We start from the raw sequence: 16331 nt of genomic DNA, 5'->3' as shown, positions 1-16331 counted from the left end.
ATGTATTCCTCCTCTTGTTGATGAGATTCCACCTCAAAAAAAGCGGAGTAACCGATCCCTACTGTACTGGCCTGTCGAGCTACTAGTAATTAAAAAATGTTTTTCACTTTTTCGCCTTTTTTGTTTATGTAAATTTGCAAAGACCTTTTAAAACTTACCTATACAGCGTCGTGGGTTTTTTATTTCGCGGTATCCTGTGCGACAGGGGCAAGAATATGTTCCCATTTCGTTTGAACAGAGCTGGTTAGGACCACATGAACCGCTGACCGAACACTCGTCAATATCTGTAAAAATGTTTGGTATAAAAATGGAATGTTAGGGTACAAGTTAAGTTGTTATGGAGTGTATTACACCAAGTACTGTTAATTGTTCTGTCTGTGTACATGTTGTTTACATGTTTTAAGATTGCCGATTTCAATTTTTAATTTGCAGTGTATACCAATTTCTTAGATTTTTATTTTTGAAGGACCCTCCTGAAAACATTTTCTAGTGATTGAAGGCCTCCTCGTTAAATATTTGTCATGACCATGATGACGACGACTGATGATGATGATGATGGTGATGATGATTACAATTATTATTATTATTATTATTATTATTATTATTATTATTATTATTATATATAATGATTATGATTATTATTATTATAATTACTAATTATTATTATTATTATTATTATTATTATTATTATTATTATATATTATTAATTACATCGGTCTAACCAACTCTCGAACACGTGAGTCGGTCAGACATTGAAGGGTAAAGTCGAAATTAAATTGAAGAAGAATTATGCGAGGACCCATATTTTTATGCGTGGCTATCTTAATCAAAAGGACTGTCGGTCAGTCAGGTCTCAAGTGTTTTTTGCTATAAGAGGGGTGCGAAGGACTGTTTGACTGCAAGAAGTGATTGATTTGGCTGTTGCTGATGATTTTATTTCGGAATATTTTTGGTGTATTGAATAGTTTTTAACAAAAATTAAAAAAGATTCTTATTATATTTACCATAACATTCCCTTTCTTTCTTATCAAAGGAGAAACCTTCAGGACATTCGCAATGGAATGATCCTTCAGTATTTTCACACGTTGCCACATCTCCACAATTTGCTGTCTTGCATTCGTCTATATCTGTAGTAATCACATGATCATGATGTAACAAGCTCTCTGATTTGTCAATCAATAAAGTGTTTGCCTCCTCGACAAAAAAAAACAACCTAAAATCTTCTGAAAACATAGGGTTTTTAGTCGCTGTCGCACGTCTTTCATCGCTTCGTGCCTGCGACAAGTATTTGCTTTGAGTTTTGAGTAGCTCACTGGATTGTCCGTGTCCCTTGTAATTGGCCAATAGTTAATAAGTAATAACTTTGTTTTTGCTTTTAGATTTTCGACACTCAATTGAAATCTGCGTTAAAGGCATTTAGCAATTACGGGGCTAAAATTATTTCAAAAGTTTTTCAGTGAAACTTAAACGCTGACGCAAATAAGTATAACGATTTTAAGTGAATGATAAGAAACTCCAACACCCCCCCCCTCCCCCCAACAAAAACCGCAAACAAACAAAAACATCAACCAAGTGAATCATAAACACCCCCAGGGAAGATTAAAAAAAATTACTGAATGAATTATGAAGTCCCCCAGATAAAAAAAAATACCGAATGAATTATGAAGTCCTCCATCCAGGTAACAGCTTTTAAGCTGTTACTTCAGCAACTATTTATTATCACAGAATGTCAACACTTACCAAAGCAGTTCTTCCCATCGTCAGTTTTACTCTCGTAGCCACCCACGCAGTTACACTTGTACGACCCCTTAGAGTTGGTGCAAACCGAGTTTGAACCACAGATGTTTTTTTCTAGTTCGCACTCATTCGCATCTGCAGCGAAAAAGAATTACTACTTAAATGGATTCATAGATGTGAATATTTGCATTTGTTATTTTTGGCCTTTTTTATCAACTGTGACAATTTCTGTCGACAAAAAAATATCTTGAGACCCAAGACGGTAGGTTTTGAATGGTATGACGTTTCTTTTAGCACAGCTTTCAACAGTCCCAAAGTAAAACAAATATAAATAAATGTGACATTTTATAAATAAAAACGGGTTTATTTTTCAAGATTTAGCCTTCAAAAGCCTTTACACGTAAGGAACAATTTTACCATCGATCTTCCCTTCCGTTACAAACATTTTTTCATGTTTCATCGCCATTATAGCGTATTAACAACAACAACCAAAAGACTTTATTTCCCCTTAATATTTACAAAAAGAGAATATATATAGCATAAATAAATAATAAGGGGTCTAAAATAACTGTAGAGTTAGAAAGGACAGGCAGCCAGTGTTACAATTATGTTAATACAAATTAAGGTCGGTAAAACACACAACACCACCGAACATTACAGTGAGCAAAATAGAAAAAAAGACAATAATATAGTAGACTATTAAGGATAAATAAAATAGGAGAAATAGAAATAAGAAAACTTATCAATTACCATTACAAAAACGAAAAATTAAAGCAAAGCAGCCTAGCTAGTATCTTTTAAAATATTGAACTTGCATTTTTTTCTTAAACATTGATATGGATGATAACTTTATATACGTACTTACCAACACATGTCATGTTCTTGAAAAGATATCCTTCTTTGCAGTCACACAGACGTGAACCTTTGATTTCCTTGCAAAATTGATTCTCCCTGCAGTCTTGGTCAGTCAAGCATGGTTTTAAGCCTGTTACGACATACAAATACATACATAGCCAAGCCTAAAAGCGAAGCTCCCGAGTAATTTACTTTGCCTTTATGTTAATATCTGAATTCACTGACCATAGACATAAAAAATAGTTCTTGAGCCCGTGATCCAATATAATTTTTTTTTCCGGTCAGCGGTCAACTTTATAATAACATGTTACTTCGATGATACTTGAGCCCGCGATATGGATACGTGATACTCGTCAGCGGAAACCTTGTATTGACAGCTGTCACTGGACCGTAACGTGGATGCCCAGTATCAAAGAGGTTAGGGCTATCTATTTTTGAAGGGGGCGAAGTAAGTACGGACGTACGCGCCCGCGTGCCATGCCACTAGCCGTGATGACCATGAAAACTCAAGTTCGTGGTTTTCCTACAGGTTTTTCCGTTTCTGTGGATTTTCTATGGGTATGGGACTCCGCTCTCGGGTCGCTGTGGATCTCCGCTATCAAATAGTTATTTTTAAACCGATCCATTTTTTATTATGTGGGCATGACTCTCTGGAAGACTATAAACTTTTATTTTGCTACAAATTATCAATTTTTATAAACGGTGAATATGTTTAGAGAAATAAAAAGTTCTCTTGAATTTATATCACAAGCCGAATAATGGCAATATTAATAATTGTTCCAGCAAGAATTTGAAGCTGTTGACCTAAACCGTACCTTCATATATTTACATTTTGGACTATAAGTAGCAAGGTACACTTCACATGCGTAATACAGTCTCACTTATTATATACACAACACAAATAATGATAAAAAAAAAAAAGAAACGAGTACAATATAAATATCCTTGTATGTGTGTAGAAGAAAGTCATTTTTACTGTAGCCACAAAAAAACCCCTGCTAGGCTGTGAAAAGTGGATATATCAGACCCAATAAGTATAAGTGCCAGAACAAATTTGAATTAATACCTTTTAACTTGTTGCTTATGTGTTAACTGAGCTGGTGTTAAAAAATTAAAATAAAGACATTTCAATCCTAAAACAGGCGAGGTTTTAACGTTTTCTTTTATTTCTTTTTATAGTTTTTTTTGTTATAATTGCAAGCAGTAAACTTACCTGAGCAGACTTTCCGGCCGTCCCCGGCAAATCCATGGTTACACGTGCACTTGAAAGAACCATGTGTGTTTGAGCACGAGGCGTCCACGTGACATGGATTGCTTAAGCATTCGTCGATATCTAATGTATAAATTAAGAGAAACTAGTACAGTAAAATATATTAACAGCCCGCATGCAAGAACCTACATTGCTTGTAGTCTGGCAAAATAGGTTCTTGTACTTTGGAGTAGTTATTGGTAACTAAGGGTAAACAGACTTCGAGCCTGAGTTCTATGTGAACAAATTGTTATAAAGGAGGCGCAGCCGAGTTGACTATCGCTCATTGAAAACGAGGGCGAGAAGAGTAATTATTCTAGTCGAAACTATAAAGGATTGTAGTCTAAGACTTACAATTTTAAGCCAAAAATCAAGAAATTAAGAGCAACGCGAGCGCAATCGTTTTCTATCAGCGATTGTAGTTCACCAATAAATTTTCTCTGATTCTGATTGGTTTAAATTGATCTCATGACGCGATTGTGTTCATCTGTGGAGGGAAATATCAGCCCATAGTGCCCGTCCGAGAAAACTGCTTGGATGGATAGTGCCCGCCCGTGAATTTTTTTGTAAACAAGTGTGCCTGCAGACAAAAAGCCCAACCAAATTCACTGCATTAAGTTGGTTTATTGTCTGGTTTTGTTTCATTTGTTAAATTTCGGCTTTCAATTGAGTTTTTCATCCTGAAAAGTGAAAAATAGTTCATGATACTCACTTTTGAATAGACGCGAGGAAGAAAATTTAGTGGTGAACAATAAAAACGATAGAGTGTTTATATCTCGGAACTATTGGTCTGATAGTTGCCCCTTAGAAACTAGCATATTTTCCCTCAAAGCTTCGCTTCTCGGGCTAATATTTGTTTTAAGAACATCAAATTTCCGTGGGGCAACTATCAGCCGAAAGTTCCTCGACAAAAACACTCTATTGTTTAAATAGAAAACAAAAGGATAACAATTGGACATGACTGAGTTTCTACTAAGAAGGAGATAAAGTTTTTGATCACCAAAAAGATTAATAGGGCAAGTTTTCATTTAGAAAATGACATATGGGTAACTGGGAATTAGAATATCACAGGAAGAAACACAATAAAACTGGGACGTGGATTGTGAAAATTTGGAAAACAATAGGCTGGGAAAATGGAATTTGTGCAAAATTTGGGCTGGGAAAATCGGATTTATACAAACCTCCTCCGTCACAGTTTTATGTCCTTGCAAAGCAATAGGTATTTTATCGCACTTATTTCATGATTGACACATTTTCTTTTGTTATTCAACAACCTTTATTTAACTTACAACCCTGAGGAGTATTAACTAACTGAAAGTCCGGGGAGGGCTTAATGATGTAGCAGGGAAGAGCGGGTCTGATGAATTGAATTTATGATTATTAATGAGGGATTTATCTGTATAAATACCTCCTTTCAGGGAATTATCTGTATAAATCCCTCCATTCAGGGATTTATACAAATAAATACCTCAAACGTGGGATGTTTCTGTATAATTTGTTAAACCTCTCATAAAATATTTTGGGCTACGACTTGTCTTTTTCTGACCAAATCAAGCCCCTTTACATTTCCAACATTACTGACAGTTTTTAACAACAATTAATACGACAAAGGAAAAAACATGTTGTTTACGGTCGGAGCCGAAATACAGCTAATTAGACAGCTTTTGTCCTGCTGGAAACGGGCTTTATATAATGAACCCTCATGAATAATAAAATAAAATAAGTCAGATAAATACCTCGACCGTCGGTATTAATCCATATACATACCGTTCTCGGTATTTATCTCTTACTTAAATGATTTTTTGGGATATCGTTATAACAAAAAGCGATAATTTAGGAAGTTTACCTGTGCATTCGTTATTGCTTGGTCCAGTCAGTTTGAAGCCACCATCACACTCACAAGTATATTTATAAAGGTGATCCTGGCATCTGAAGTTACCAGAACACTTGACTCCGGGCCTATCACATTCATTCACATCTAGATAAAAATAAAGAAAGAAACAAAATAAAGATATTTTCACAAGCCACCTCGGTTAGCAATATTTTAGTAATTTAGTTATGGATGTACGGCTAGGTCAATTCAGACTCAGTTTCATTATCTGCCTCGTCCCCAGTCGCTCGCGATCGCTGGGGGAAACTACTCGCGCTTCGCGCTCGCTCCCTCTCCATCGGCCTTAGAAAAGCCTGTGGAGGAGGCAGTTTCATTATATTGTCTTCTGTGAAATTATTTTGAAGAAAGAAAATCACACCAAGCTTTACATTACCTTTGAGCACGATAACAGAGAGTAAATAATACAAATAATACAAGGAATGTATGTAAACATTCCGTGCCTCATGTTTCAGGGACTAGACAGTTACCTAGTAACGGGCCATTGTAGATTTCTACTTCCCGAAAATCAAGTTTTGATGAAGTGTGCAGCTTTTTCAGTTCAATTGTGACATATCTTGCTTTGGTGTCTTTAGGAAGTGTTAATGTTTGGACTGGTTCTTGAGTTGGATTTTTCAGACTGGCCACACTTTTGCCTTTATTGAACCCAGCATCTGTCAACAAAAGCAAATAAAAGCGTTAGATTCAAGCCCTCTAAAACGTCATCAGTTTTCGATAAAGCAAGCTCGCTGGTATGGTTTGAAATCAATTTAGTCAATCAATAACATAACAGAATAATTCATAACTTATTTATTTACAAGCATGTCTGGCCAAAAATCGCATTTTTACATTTTTCTTTATTTTCTACCGCTTTTTGAAACAGGATTGTACGATTTGCTAATTTTTACATTTCATAAGCATTTTGGCATCAATTTTCGTTATTTTCCGCCTTTTAAAGTGGTAAAATCCAAGATGACGGATCCAAGATGGCGGCTCTAATGACGTCACTAGGCATGAATAGATTGTGCCGGTAAATTCAGGAAAAGTTGCTTCACAATATACCCAATAGTTGCTCTAAAGTTGCTTAAATATCAAAACGTTGCCACCAAAATTTAGAAAGTTGCTTGCTCTCTAGAGTGAATTTTGCGCTTTCTAGAAATTGAAGCGCTTGCAAGTTTACTAATAGTTTCCCCAGCGTCTATTACTCGCCCTTTAAATACCAAGGTGGCCGGCTGTTGCAGCGAGTAACCGCTGGATTTAAGCGCCCGTTAGATAGAAAACCACTATCCAGATTTCGCGGGCGTAAAGCAAGTGTTATTTTATTGTCATTTTATTTTATATCCTTAGTTTTAATAATATCAGTTTTGATAAAACCAGTTTTAATAAAATCCTTCGAAATGAAACGACCTTTTATGGTTTAGATCGGTTTTATATCAATTTGTTGCTCAAAAGTTGCCAAGGAAGGCAAAAGTTGCCTTAGGTTGCTGGTACTACAAAAAGTTGCTCAAAACGCTAAAAGTTGCTCAAAAGTTGCCGAGCACAATCTATTTATGCCTAGACGTCACAGCCAACACAAATTATGTTATTTTGTAGAGTAAGCTAAGGGCTTTCTACAAAAGCAAAATAAAATCGCTGTGTCTTAATAGAACGAAAACTCTGGGGAGGGATTCCAACCCCCCAGCCAACCCGGTTTGAGTTTGCTTGTAATTCAAAGAGTTATATTAGCCTGTGCATGTACAGCCGTTCCATGTAACACGATTAACGACGCCATAACACAGACGTCCCACCTGCGATTTTTTTGAGCTGAGCAAAACGGCTGTATATGCACAGGCTTTTTTAAATTCGCATTACAGCAATCATTTCAACACAGCATTAAACGTCTCATTAAGATTCAACAGGTGACAGCTCTTTTCTTACAGGAGACATCAGTTCTACAGTAATCGATAACAAAAAGGGGGGGGGGGGGGACAGTCCCGTATTTCTACTTCGTCTTCGAAGAGACACAGCTCCCCTTTCGCAGAGTTACACCCAGTCCAGAATTTTACACCTGAGTAAATTACATGCAGAGTTGTAAACCTCGGCGCAAAAAGGCACTGCTGCTGAGAGTAAAGTGTCTTGCCCAAGAGCACAGCGCAATGACTCCAGCCGGGTTTGTACCCAAACCAGTTGGAGCCCAGCGCACTTAGCATACGGCCTTATGCGCCTACTGGCGCGACGAGAATTGATGATGATGATGATGCACTTACCAATTGGTAACTGCGCCTCACACCCACCGGTAATTAAGTAGTCAATCAATCAATCAATCAATCAATCAATCAATCAATCAATCAATCAATCAATCAATCAATCAATCAATTGGTACAGCGTATAAGGTCTAAGGTCGGTACACTCTGAATGAGAAAACAGCATAGTTAAAGGTGCCCAGTACCTTACTTCGCAATCATCTTACCTACATTCACTTTAATCATCAAATTCTTGAGGTCAGCTGGTTTGTACTTCTCACTTGTAACCACGCGTACCAGATGGACTTTACATATCGCTCTCAAGTCTACGGACCACCATGCTGGTATATTCTTGGCAGCTCCAGCTGTTGAAAACGTCTCGCCTGGAAGAAATATAAAATAATCGCGTGTTCAAACCCAATTCGGAATTAAACGTTTTCGTGAAGAAGAATAACACCCGACATTTCGCGACTTCTAGAGCCTTCCAGTGCTTCTGTTTACACATTGTACTGCTCGTTACTCCGCCTGGGCTGAAGAATATCGTTTATTATACCGGAGACTTTGTTTTAAAATGGCTCGTTATATTGGAGCAAAATTGATGAATATAAACACATAAATCGGTGCCTCGCAAAAAAAAAAAAATCAAAGGGAAACTTCTAAATCCTGGCTCTACTCTTGGAGAATAGGGCCATAAGCGAAAAAGGAATAGTGTACAATAAGTCGATCAAGAACGTTCTTGGTACTGAGCACTTAGTCCGTAACTAGCTTTTTCGTAATCTACAATCATTTTTGGCATCTGTGCCTTAGTCTATTTTCCCTCTAGTATTTTCAAGTTCGTAATTTGCTGATGGTGTTATTGTGGCAGTTTATACTCACTTATTTTCTGATCACATCCTTTTTTAGAAGCTTTTGAATTCGTGCTGGAACGGGTGGGACGCTTAGCAGCAAGGTTAACTAGAAATAGAATACAAGCCTTCAATAAAACCTGGTAAATGAGGTAATCGATTGATAGGTCGGTCTAGTCGTTCCGGTCGGTCGGTCGGTTGGTCGGTCGGTCGGTCGGTCGGTCACTGCAGTCAGTCAGTCAGTCAGTCAGTCAGTCAGTCAGTCAGTCAGTCAGTCAGTCAGTCAGTCAGTCAGTCAGTCAGTCAGTCAGTCAGTCAGTCAGTCAGTCAGTCAGTCGGTCAGTCAGTCAGTCAGTCAGTCAAAACCAGAACAGAAGGTCACCAAAGTTGGTCTGGATAAGAAAGCGTATACTTACTTGTCTTTGTCTGGAACACCTCCACCTCGCACAGCGATATCTGGCGCTGGCGCCCCCGTGTCAAGGTTAAGCTTAGAAATTTCCCTACAACAGCCTCTTTGCATTCAAAGTAATTTCCTTGATCGTTTTTGTGGGAATATTTAGGAATAGTTGTGCAGAGATCTTTCTTTTCACCTTCACCTACAAAGTTAATCAAAATTGTAAAAATATTTTCAGTTTCCGCAAAATGTACACAGTAGACCGACGGCGTTCAGTTTTTGGCTTAACGGTTAGACGTAGAATAGTTGCAGGTAGGTATATTAGGGTTACAATTTATTATAATAAAAACATATTTATACGGGATTGCTACATCAGTTTTATGAAAAATCTCTTATCAATGCAGGTCCTGTCAAAAATAAAAAAATATCTATAAAAATGTAACAAAATATGGATAAAAAAGTACAATATTTTAAAAAAGCTACATCAAAAATTAATTTCAAAACGCAGTGAAATCTAAGAATAATTAAAAATAGCTGCAGTTTTGTAAAGAAAAGCGCGCTTGGTACATTTTTAGTTATCTTTTTCTAAAATAAGCATTACTGTTCCTAGTATTGCAAAGGTCTGTTTACACAGGCGATTTTTGTCGCGCAACTCGATGCAATTTTTTGTCGCGCCGAAGTTGCATAAAGTCTCCTGCGATATCGCGGCGATAAAATCGCCATGAAATCGCCGCGAGTATGCAACGGCCCGTGCAAATTAAACTAGCGGCGTTAAAATCACCACGATATCGCAGGAGTTTCGAACCTGTTCGAAACTTGATGCAACTTCGGCGCGACAAAAATGGTATTGAGTTGCGCGACAAAAATCGCCTGTGTAAACGGGTCTTTACATGTTAAGTTTTCGTAATGTTCATCAAATCTGCAGTCTGATCATTATTACCATAAATATTTACTACTTCGTGTAAGATAAATGGCCTTAATAGCCTTGCGACTAACACTGCAAAGCTGTGGCTCTCTGATTGCCGATCGAATTGGAAATAAGAAGTGTTGGATTTTGTGGAAGGAAGAAAACTGGAGAAACCGGAGAAAAATAGGTCCGCAACGTCTACATGTGTCTAGTGCTGGGTAATTGAGCTTTATTCATGGTCACGGTATACGCAAACGCGCGTGTACATTAAAATCAATTAAAATGCGTCCTCACCAACTGAAAAGAAAGTCAATTTACACCCCGTTTGAATGCAGGGTCTTGCGCGTGCTGTCTGTTAACGGCTTTTTTAAGCAAATGAAGACACAAAAGTCTCGAAACGCTCGAGAATTTCTTGTTTTTTTAGCGTATCAACGATACTTTTAAAGATAAGATGTTCTACATAACACGAGCATGGGGCAAAAAAAAACTTCTGAGTCCCCGACGGGAATCGAACCCATGGCCTCCCAGATACCGGTTGGGCGCTCTAACCAACTGAGCTACGAGAGACTCGTTGTGAGCTGGGCCATTTTTACTAGGTTGATGAATTCGACATTGCTGATCCTAGCAGTATGCAGGACGCGTGTCACATATCAACCTAGTAAAAATGGCCCAGCTCACAACGTGTCTCTCGTAGCTCAGTTGGTTAGAGCGCCCAACCCGTATCTGGGAGGCCATGGGTTCGATTCCCGTCGGGGACTCAGAGGTTTTCTTTGTCCCATGCTCGTGTCATGTAGAACATCTTATCTTTATTATTTATTACCGAGCTTAAAATTTACCATTTTTATTATTTACAAAAAATAAAAAATAAATAAATATGTGTTTATAGTGGTCATGCACTTAGCTTCATATCTCAACGAGATAGCTAGTTTACAGGCATGCCACTGAAACAGAGGAAACAAATAATTTATAAATGAACATAACAAGGTTAAAAATCCCAACTGGCAGGAGGCAGACCAGTTGGCTATATACAAAGCGTGGTCGAGGATTTGAACTCGGGACAACCGAGAAACAAATCCAGCTAGTGGCAAGGGCAGGCCTCGAACCGGTGACCTCCGGATTACAACACCAGCGCCTTAAACCACTCGGCCACGCTTGCCTCCTTTACAAAACGATACTTTTGTTTAGCTGTATGCCACTGTCGTGAAAGCACATTGTGTTGACGTTTGTCGACGTAGTTAATGCGTTAATGATCCCAAATAAGATATATTCCGTTTGTTATACGTTGTCACCGGTTGTTTACCTCGGGTTACGAGGAAATAACAAGTGATTATCGATTACTATTACCCAGAGAAGAATAGCGCTAAATACTTCGTGTACGCTGACACGTATGAGAAACCTCGGTGGAACTTGGTTGGTATGATGTCATTTTTGGCGTATATGAAGCACTTACCCAAATTTTTAGCAGTATAGCATTGTGTCTCTGCCTCGCACTAGACACAAAAAACCCTCGGAGCAAGGACGAGAACCAACAACAAACTCAACCCACATAAGACGCCGGGCCCTGGAATCAATCCCGGGCCACATTGGTAGGAGGCGAGCGCTCTCACCATTGCGCAATCCCTGCTCCCCTATGACAATAAGTCACACATCACCTTTCCGATTAATATAGCAGCTGAAGAGGAGATACTCACCAACTACAATGTCAAAACCTTCAAGATTTGTCGACCGTTTGTGTAAGATGAAAACGACGGATACGCGGACATTAGCTCCCAACTCCAGATACCAGTATGACGCCGTGAAACATGATCCGAGATTTCCGTCATTAGCCAGACGACTGGACTTGGGCTTGGACTCAGAAAACTGGTTCAAAGCGATGTTTACTGCATCATAAAAAAAGTACAGTAAGAAATCCAGGCTCGCAGCTGGACTTTTCTGATGACCTAAGCAATTGCAAAGCGTCGAAGCTAGGGCAATGCTACCATTTAATTTGAGTATAAATATGGCATATGTATGTATGTAATCATCCGTTTGGACGATGAAACAAGATTTACAAGGTGTTTAGTGTTCTCCTTTACAAAATGTGAGGCCAAAGATTTAGTAATAGTAGTGAAACCCTATTAGGGGTTATCGGGATACGGGACATTAAGGTAAAATAATTATGGGGAAATTATGATGATATAGAATATTTGGGGGGAAAAATTAACGCGATACGAGATATTTAAAAAAGAGATTTCCGAGATTTCGAACATCAAAGTTGGGAATACAAATCACAGGAATTAACGGGATACGAGATATTTTTGCCAAAAATTATCGGATGTGGGATACGCAGACACCTCCTAATGGACCCCAGTAGTTTCATTCTTACCGTATGTGTCAGCGTAAATTTCAACTTCGCACAGATTCAGTATGGATGAATGAGTAGTCTCGATTTTGACATCATTCCCGTACGTATAAAGCTGGCTACATCCGAAGCTCACCAGGCGATTTCCCTGTAACTTGCCACTGTAAAAAGCGCACAACTGCAAATTGTTTTCGCTTGCTGAACAAAAAAAAGTATAGGTTAATACGGCCCTGAACCGACTCAGAAGAATTATTTTAACTTGTAAAACGTTTTATGTTAAAATGATTGTCACAATTCCACGAAAGAAACTGTGGGTCATCTAGCTCGTTCTTTTGAATAAGGGGTTGCTATGGTAACTATGGTCTCAGTAGCTAAAGCACCGGACAACCTTGCGAGAGGTCTCGGGTTCGAGTCCCAGACCGGACCAACACTCAGGGTCTTAATATTACTGAGGAGAATATGCTTCCCTTGGAATGACGTCTGTAAATAGTTAGATTTTCTAGTCTTCTCGGACAAGGACGATAAACCGTAGGCCCGTCTCCTGCATCTTATGGACTCACACTCACTTTAGGACTCACATTTTCACTCAATAGGCATTGTATGCATTGTATGTAAATTTCCCATTTCAAATCACATGACGCTCTCTAGAGAACTTGATTTTTAACTATCTGAATACCAAATGAATTATTTTGAATTTGAAAGAAGCGACTTTCAAGAGTGATATGACAGTCTGAAATGGGACAACAAACAAACGAAGACCAAAAGGTCTATTCCAAGTTCGTTGTCTGAGATATAAACATACCACTTGCTTTACTGGAACTTCCTCGCCTTAGCATGTATTGTATGCCGTTTATTTTACAACTGTATGCTTTCAACTGAAAACTTATTTTTGCCGGGTTGCCAAGCATTCCGTTCCCGCAGTATCCTAGCCTAATCCAGGCGTTTGGTTAGTTGGGGAGAAGCACGGAAAACGGCGAGGAAAAAAATGGGGAGGGGTCTCTCCCATTGTTTTTCACTCGCCGGTCTTCAGACCTATCCCATTTTTCACGATGCTTCCCAACTAACCGATTGCCTGAAACAGGCAAACATCATCTTTTTATTTTTATTTTTGCCACACAAACAAAAAATGGAATCATGAAAAAATACAAATCAATACACAAAATAATAATGAATATAAAAAAAATTCCAATATAATATAAGATTATTAAAGAAAAACAAAACAAAATGGCGAAGGAACCTAATAAAAAACCACGGGGCTTGTAAGCTTAGGTTCCCTCACAAAAAAAAACAGATGACTGATTCAGGTACGTAAATAATGACAAGACTTCTATCGAAGACAGCGTTTATAGTTACCAACAATATATGCTTTATTTTTTTTTAAAAAGATGCCAGTGATAAAGAGCCCGAAATTACAGGTACAAGAGAATTAAAAAAATTCGGACCTTGAGAGAATACGGAGAATTGTCGGATATTTGTTCTACATAATGGTAGACGAAAGGAGTTTGCATGCCTTGTGTTGTAACGAGGGATTTGGCTGTAGTGTGAATATATTCTCAAATTTTCGAGAGAGAATAGCGTTCTTAAACGAGAACATGAACTGACCCTAGTGCATTAAATTAATATCTTGAAATTTAAGCACGTTAAGCTTCTTGAAAATAAGTTCGGTTTGTGCATTATAATAGGACTTGTTCACCTTTCAAATCACACGTTTTTGCAAAATTACAATTTTTTGAAGGTTAGTTTTATAAGTTACCCCCAGACTAATTTGCAGTAATTAAGGTATGGAAGTATGTTTGCGTTATATAACATGCAGAGAAAAGGAGTTGAAAGATAAAAACTAGATCTAAAAATTATACCGATAGATTTAGAGATTTTAACCGCTAGGCTAGATATATGAGACTTCCAAGTTAAGTTGTCATCTAAAACTACCCCAAATATTATTAGTACTAGTAATAATCAGAGATTAGGGGAGTGCGTTCGACCCAAGATTGGTACCCAAGATAAGGCTAGCAAACGTAATCCGAATTACACGACTGTTTATATCGTCATACAAATTTAAAACTACTGCGCGAGCAACATCAGTAAAGCGCGCATCCAACATCACTTGAAACTATCAGAGAAACAATCTCAATCCAACAGTGCACGAGGCAGCACTGTAATTTTTTTTTACTACTGTTAAAAGGAGGACTGCCGAAACGTTTATTCTTCAGCTACTATTACAAAACCATGTTTTAGTCGCAAAAGTTCGGGTAATGGTCTGCCAAACCTTAAGGTCATTCCCCAGTATTGCATTGCGCATCCCCACTGCGCATAATTTTACGCGTGTTAGCGCTCGCGCATTGAAAAATGGCTGCCTCTTCTTTACGGTTGGACCTCTCCAGAGACGTAAATCGTCATTTTCTCAAAAACGAGTACGGTGAGCTATCTTTTTTTTCGTTTTATTTCTATTTGAATAGTAACTTTCTTTCTGTAGAATAAAAAAAGACCAGAATAAACAATAATCGTCGAAAACGTGAATTTAGCAAGCAATTGTGACTATAATCATGGTGATATTATAAAGATTTATTGGGTATAAACACGTGCTGTTTATCCTAAACGAGCTAGCATGGGCACCCCCCATTTCTATTTCAAAATTTAAGTTCCTATTACATAAACAATCAATATGCAAAGTTTGACAAAAATCTCATCCAGCTTTGCAGGTTGTATTTCAGTGGAATAACCTTTTAAAATGTTTGATGACCAATCATGCAACGTTTTTGACGGTATTGTCATTAGAAGATTAGTACTTACCTACGTACACTTTGACATTATGCAAGGATCTCGCAGACGTAGTAATACGAACCAGAAAGATTGGGTAATAATCGTCTAGATGTACCATCAGCCACGGATTGTGTTCAGTAAGGGATCGGAAACAGGTCTTGATACGACCATCAACCACAAATCGCCCAAAGGCAGGAATTTCTTTGCAATCTTTTTTCTTACATCCGGCATAGTTATCAGTAGAGGATACAGTCGTTTTCATCCCTAATGCAACATTCTGTTTGCTGTGTCGTATTTCCAACCCTAATAACGGTAAAATAATATGTTATTGGTAGTTTTTGTGAAGTTACTATTATCGTTTTAAGTAGTGTACGTTCTAAAGATGAATTTGCTTTGTTTCGTTCAACACTGCAATTTTACAATTTTACGATTTTTTCCCCATTTCTTGAACCAATTGTCGATACCTTGGAGCTCTTTCAAACCCAGAATCCCACTGTTATCGTATTGTAAGTACACTGTAAGAAATGTGCTAAGTAACGGTAATTAGTGTTTTCGGTGTGCTTATAGCAGTTTTTGATTGAGTGTCGTCAAACCAAAACCATCGTAATCACTTTGGCCAATCACAAAGGACACATACAATCCAGTAAACAAATAAAAACTCGAGGCAAATACAGGTGGAACGAAAGAAGCGCGGAAAACGTGTGCGAGCGAGTCACGATTGGTTTTGGTTTTACTTCTGATTGGCTGAGAAAATGGCGCGAGAGTTTTTAACCAAACACTAAGCATAGTGATGCAAAACAAATGAAGACGTGAATTACTTTCGACAATCAACTGAAAACTGCTCTATGCGCGCACTGCATTAAAAAATAATAAAAAGATATGTGTAAAGCACAAGACATAAAGAAACACATTCATAAACGCCTTGGTAGAGTTCAATTTGCAGCCCAACGGCAAATTACGGTATCCTCCCTTGACGAAAGGATAAGCATTTTTCACTACACGATGTATGTATATCTTTTTGTTTTCGTGTGCACGTGTTTAATCGATAACAAATTATAAGATAAAGTGATTGTGATGATTTTGGTTTGTAAAAAGAAATTTACTTTTATTTTTAGCATATTTGTACTCCTCTATCTACACTGTGAATGAAAACA

General features: G+C 37.9%; 1 protein-coding gene and 1 non-coding gene across 7 annotated transcripts in view; one reads left to right on the top strand and one right to left on the bottom strand.

Moving 5' to 3' along the window:
- LOC144658099 (uncharacterized) overlaps positions 1 to 16331 on the bottom strand; it is a 131070-nt gene that overhangs the window by 96622 nt on the left and 18117 nt on the right. The window contains exons 8-20 of one of the 6 annotated variants that reach the window (XM_078518429.1): positions 15208 to 15480; positions 12442 to 12615; positions 11768 to 11956; positions 9192 to 9371; positions 8807 to 8884; positions 8158 to 8313; positions 6200 to 6382; positions 5688 to 5819; positions 3806 to 3925; positions 2603 to 2722; positions 1741 to 1872; positions 1005 to 1127; positions 159 to 284 (exon numbers count right to left, since the gene is read on the bottom strand). The exons of 4 other annotated variants lie outside the window; for them this stretch is intronic. In XM_078518429.1, the coding sequence (XP_078374555.1) occupies positions 159 to 284; positions 1005 to 1127; positions 1741 to 1872; positions 2603 to 2722; positions 3806 to 3925; positions 5688 to 5819; positions 6200 to 6382; positions 8158 to 8313; positions 8807 to 8884; positions 9192 to 9371; positions 11768 to 11956; positions 12442 to 12615; positions 15208 to 15480 (1986 nt within the window). The remainder of the gene's footprint in view (positions 1 to 158; positions 285 to 1004; positions 1128 to 1740; positions 1873 to 2602; positions 2723 to 3805; positions 3926 to 5687; positions 5820 to 6199; positions 6383 to 8157; positions 8314 to 8806; positions 8885 to 9191; positions 9372 to 11767; positions 11957 to 12441; positions 12616 to 15207; positions 15481 to 16331) is intronic. One more of the 6 variants, XM_078518426.1, reaches the window with a different exon arrangement.
- Trnat-cgu (transfer RNA threonine (anticodon CGU)) lies at positions 10760 to 10834 on the top strand. Its single transcript has one exon. It is a non-coding gene; the product is annotated as a tRNA-Thr (tRNA).

The sequence above is a fragment of the Oculina patagonica genome, chromosome 6, assembly GCF_052425735.1.
Source record: "Oculina patagonica isolate OP01 chromosome 6, crgOcupat, whole genome shotgun sequence".
Lineage (NCBI taxonomy): Eukaryota > Metazoa > Cnidaria > Anthozoa > Scleractinia > Oculinidae > Oculina > Oculina patagonica.
The sequence above is the reverse complement of the archived record's forward strand: the minus strand, read 5'-3'. Positions and strand labels throughout refer to the sequence as shown.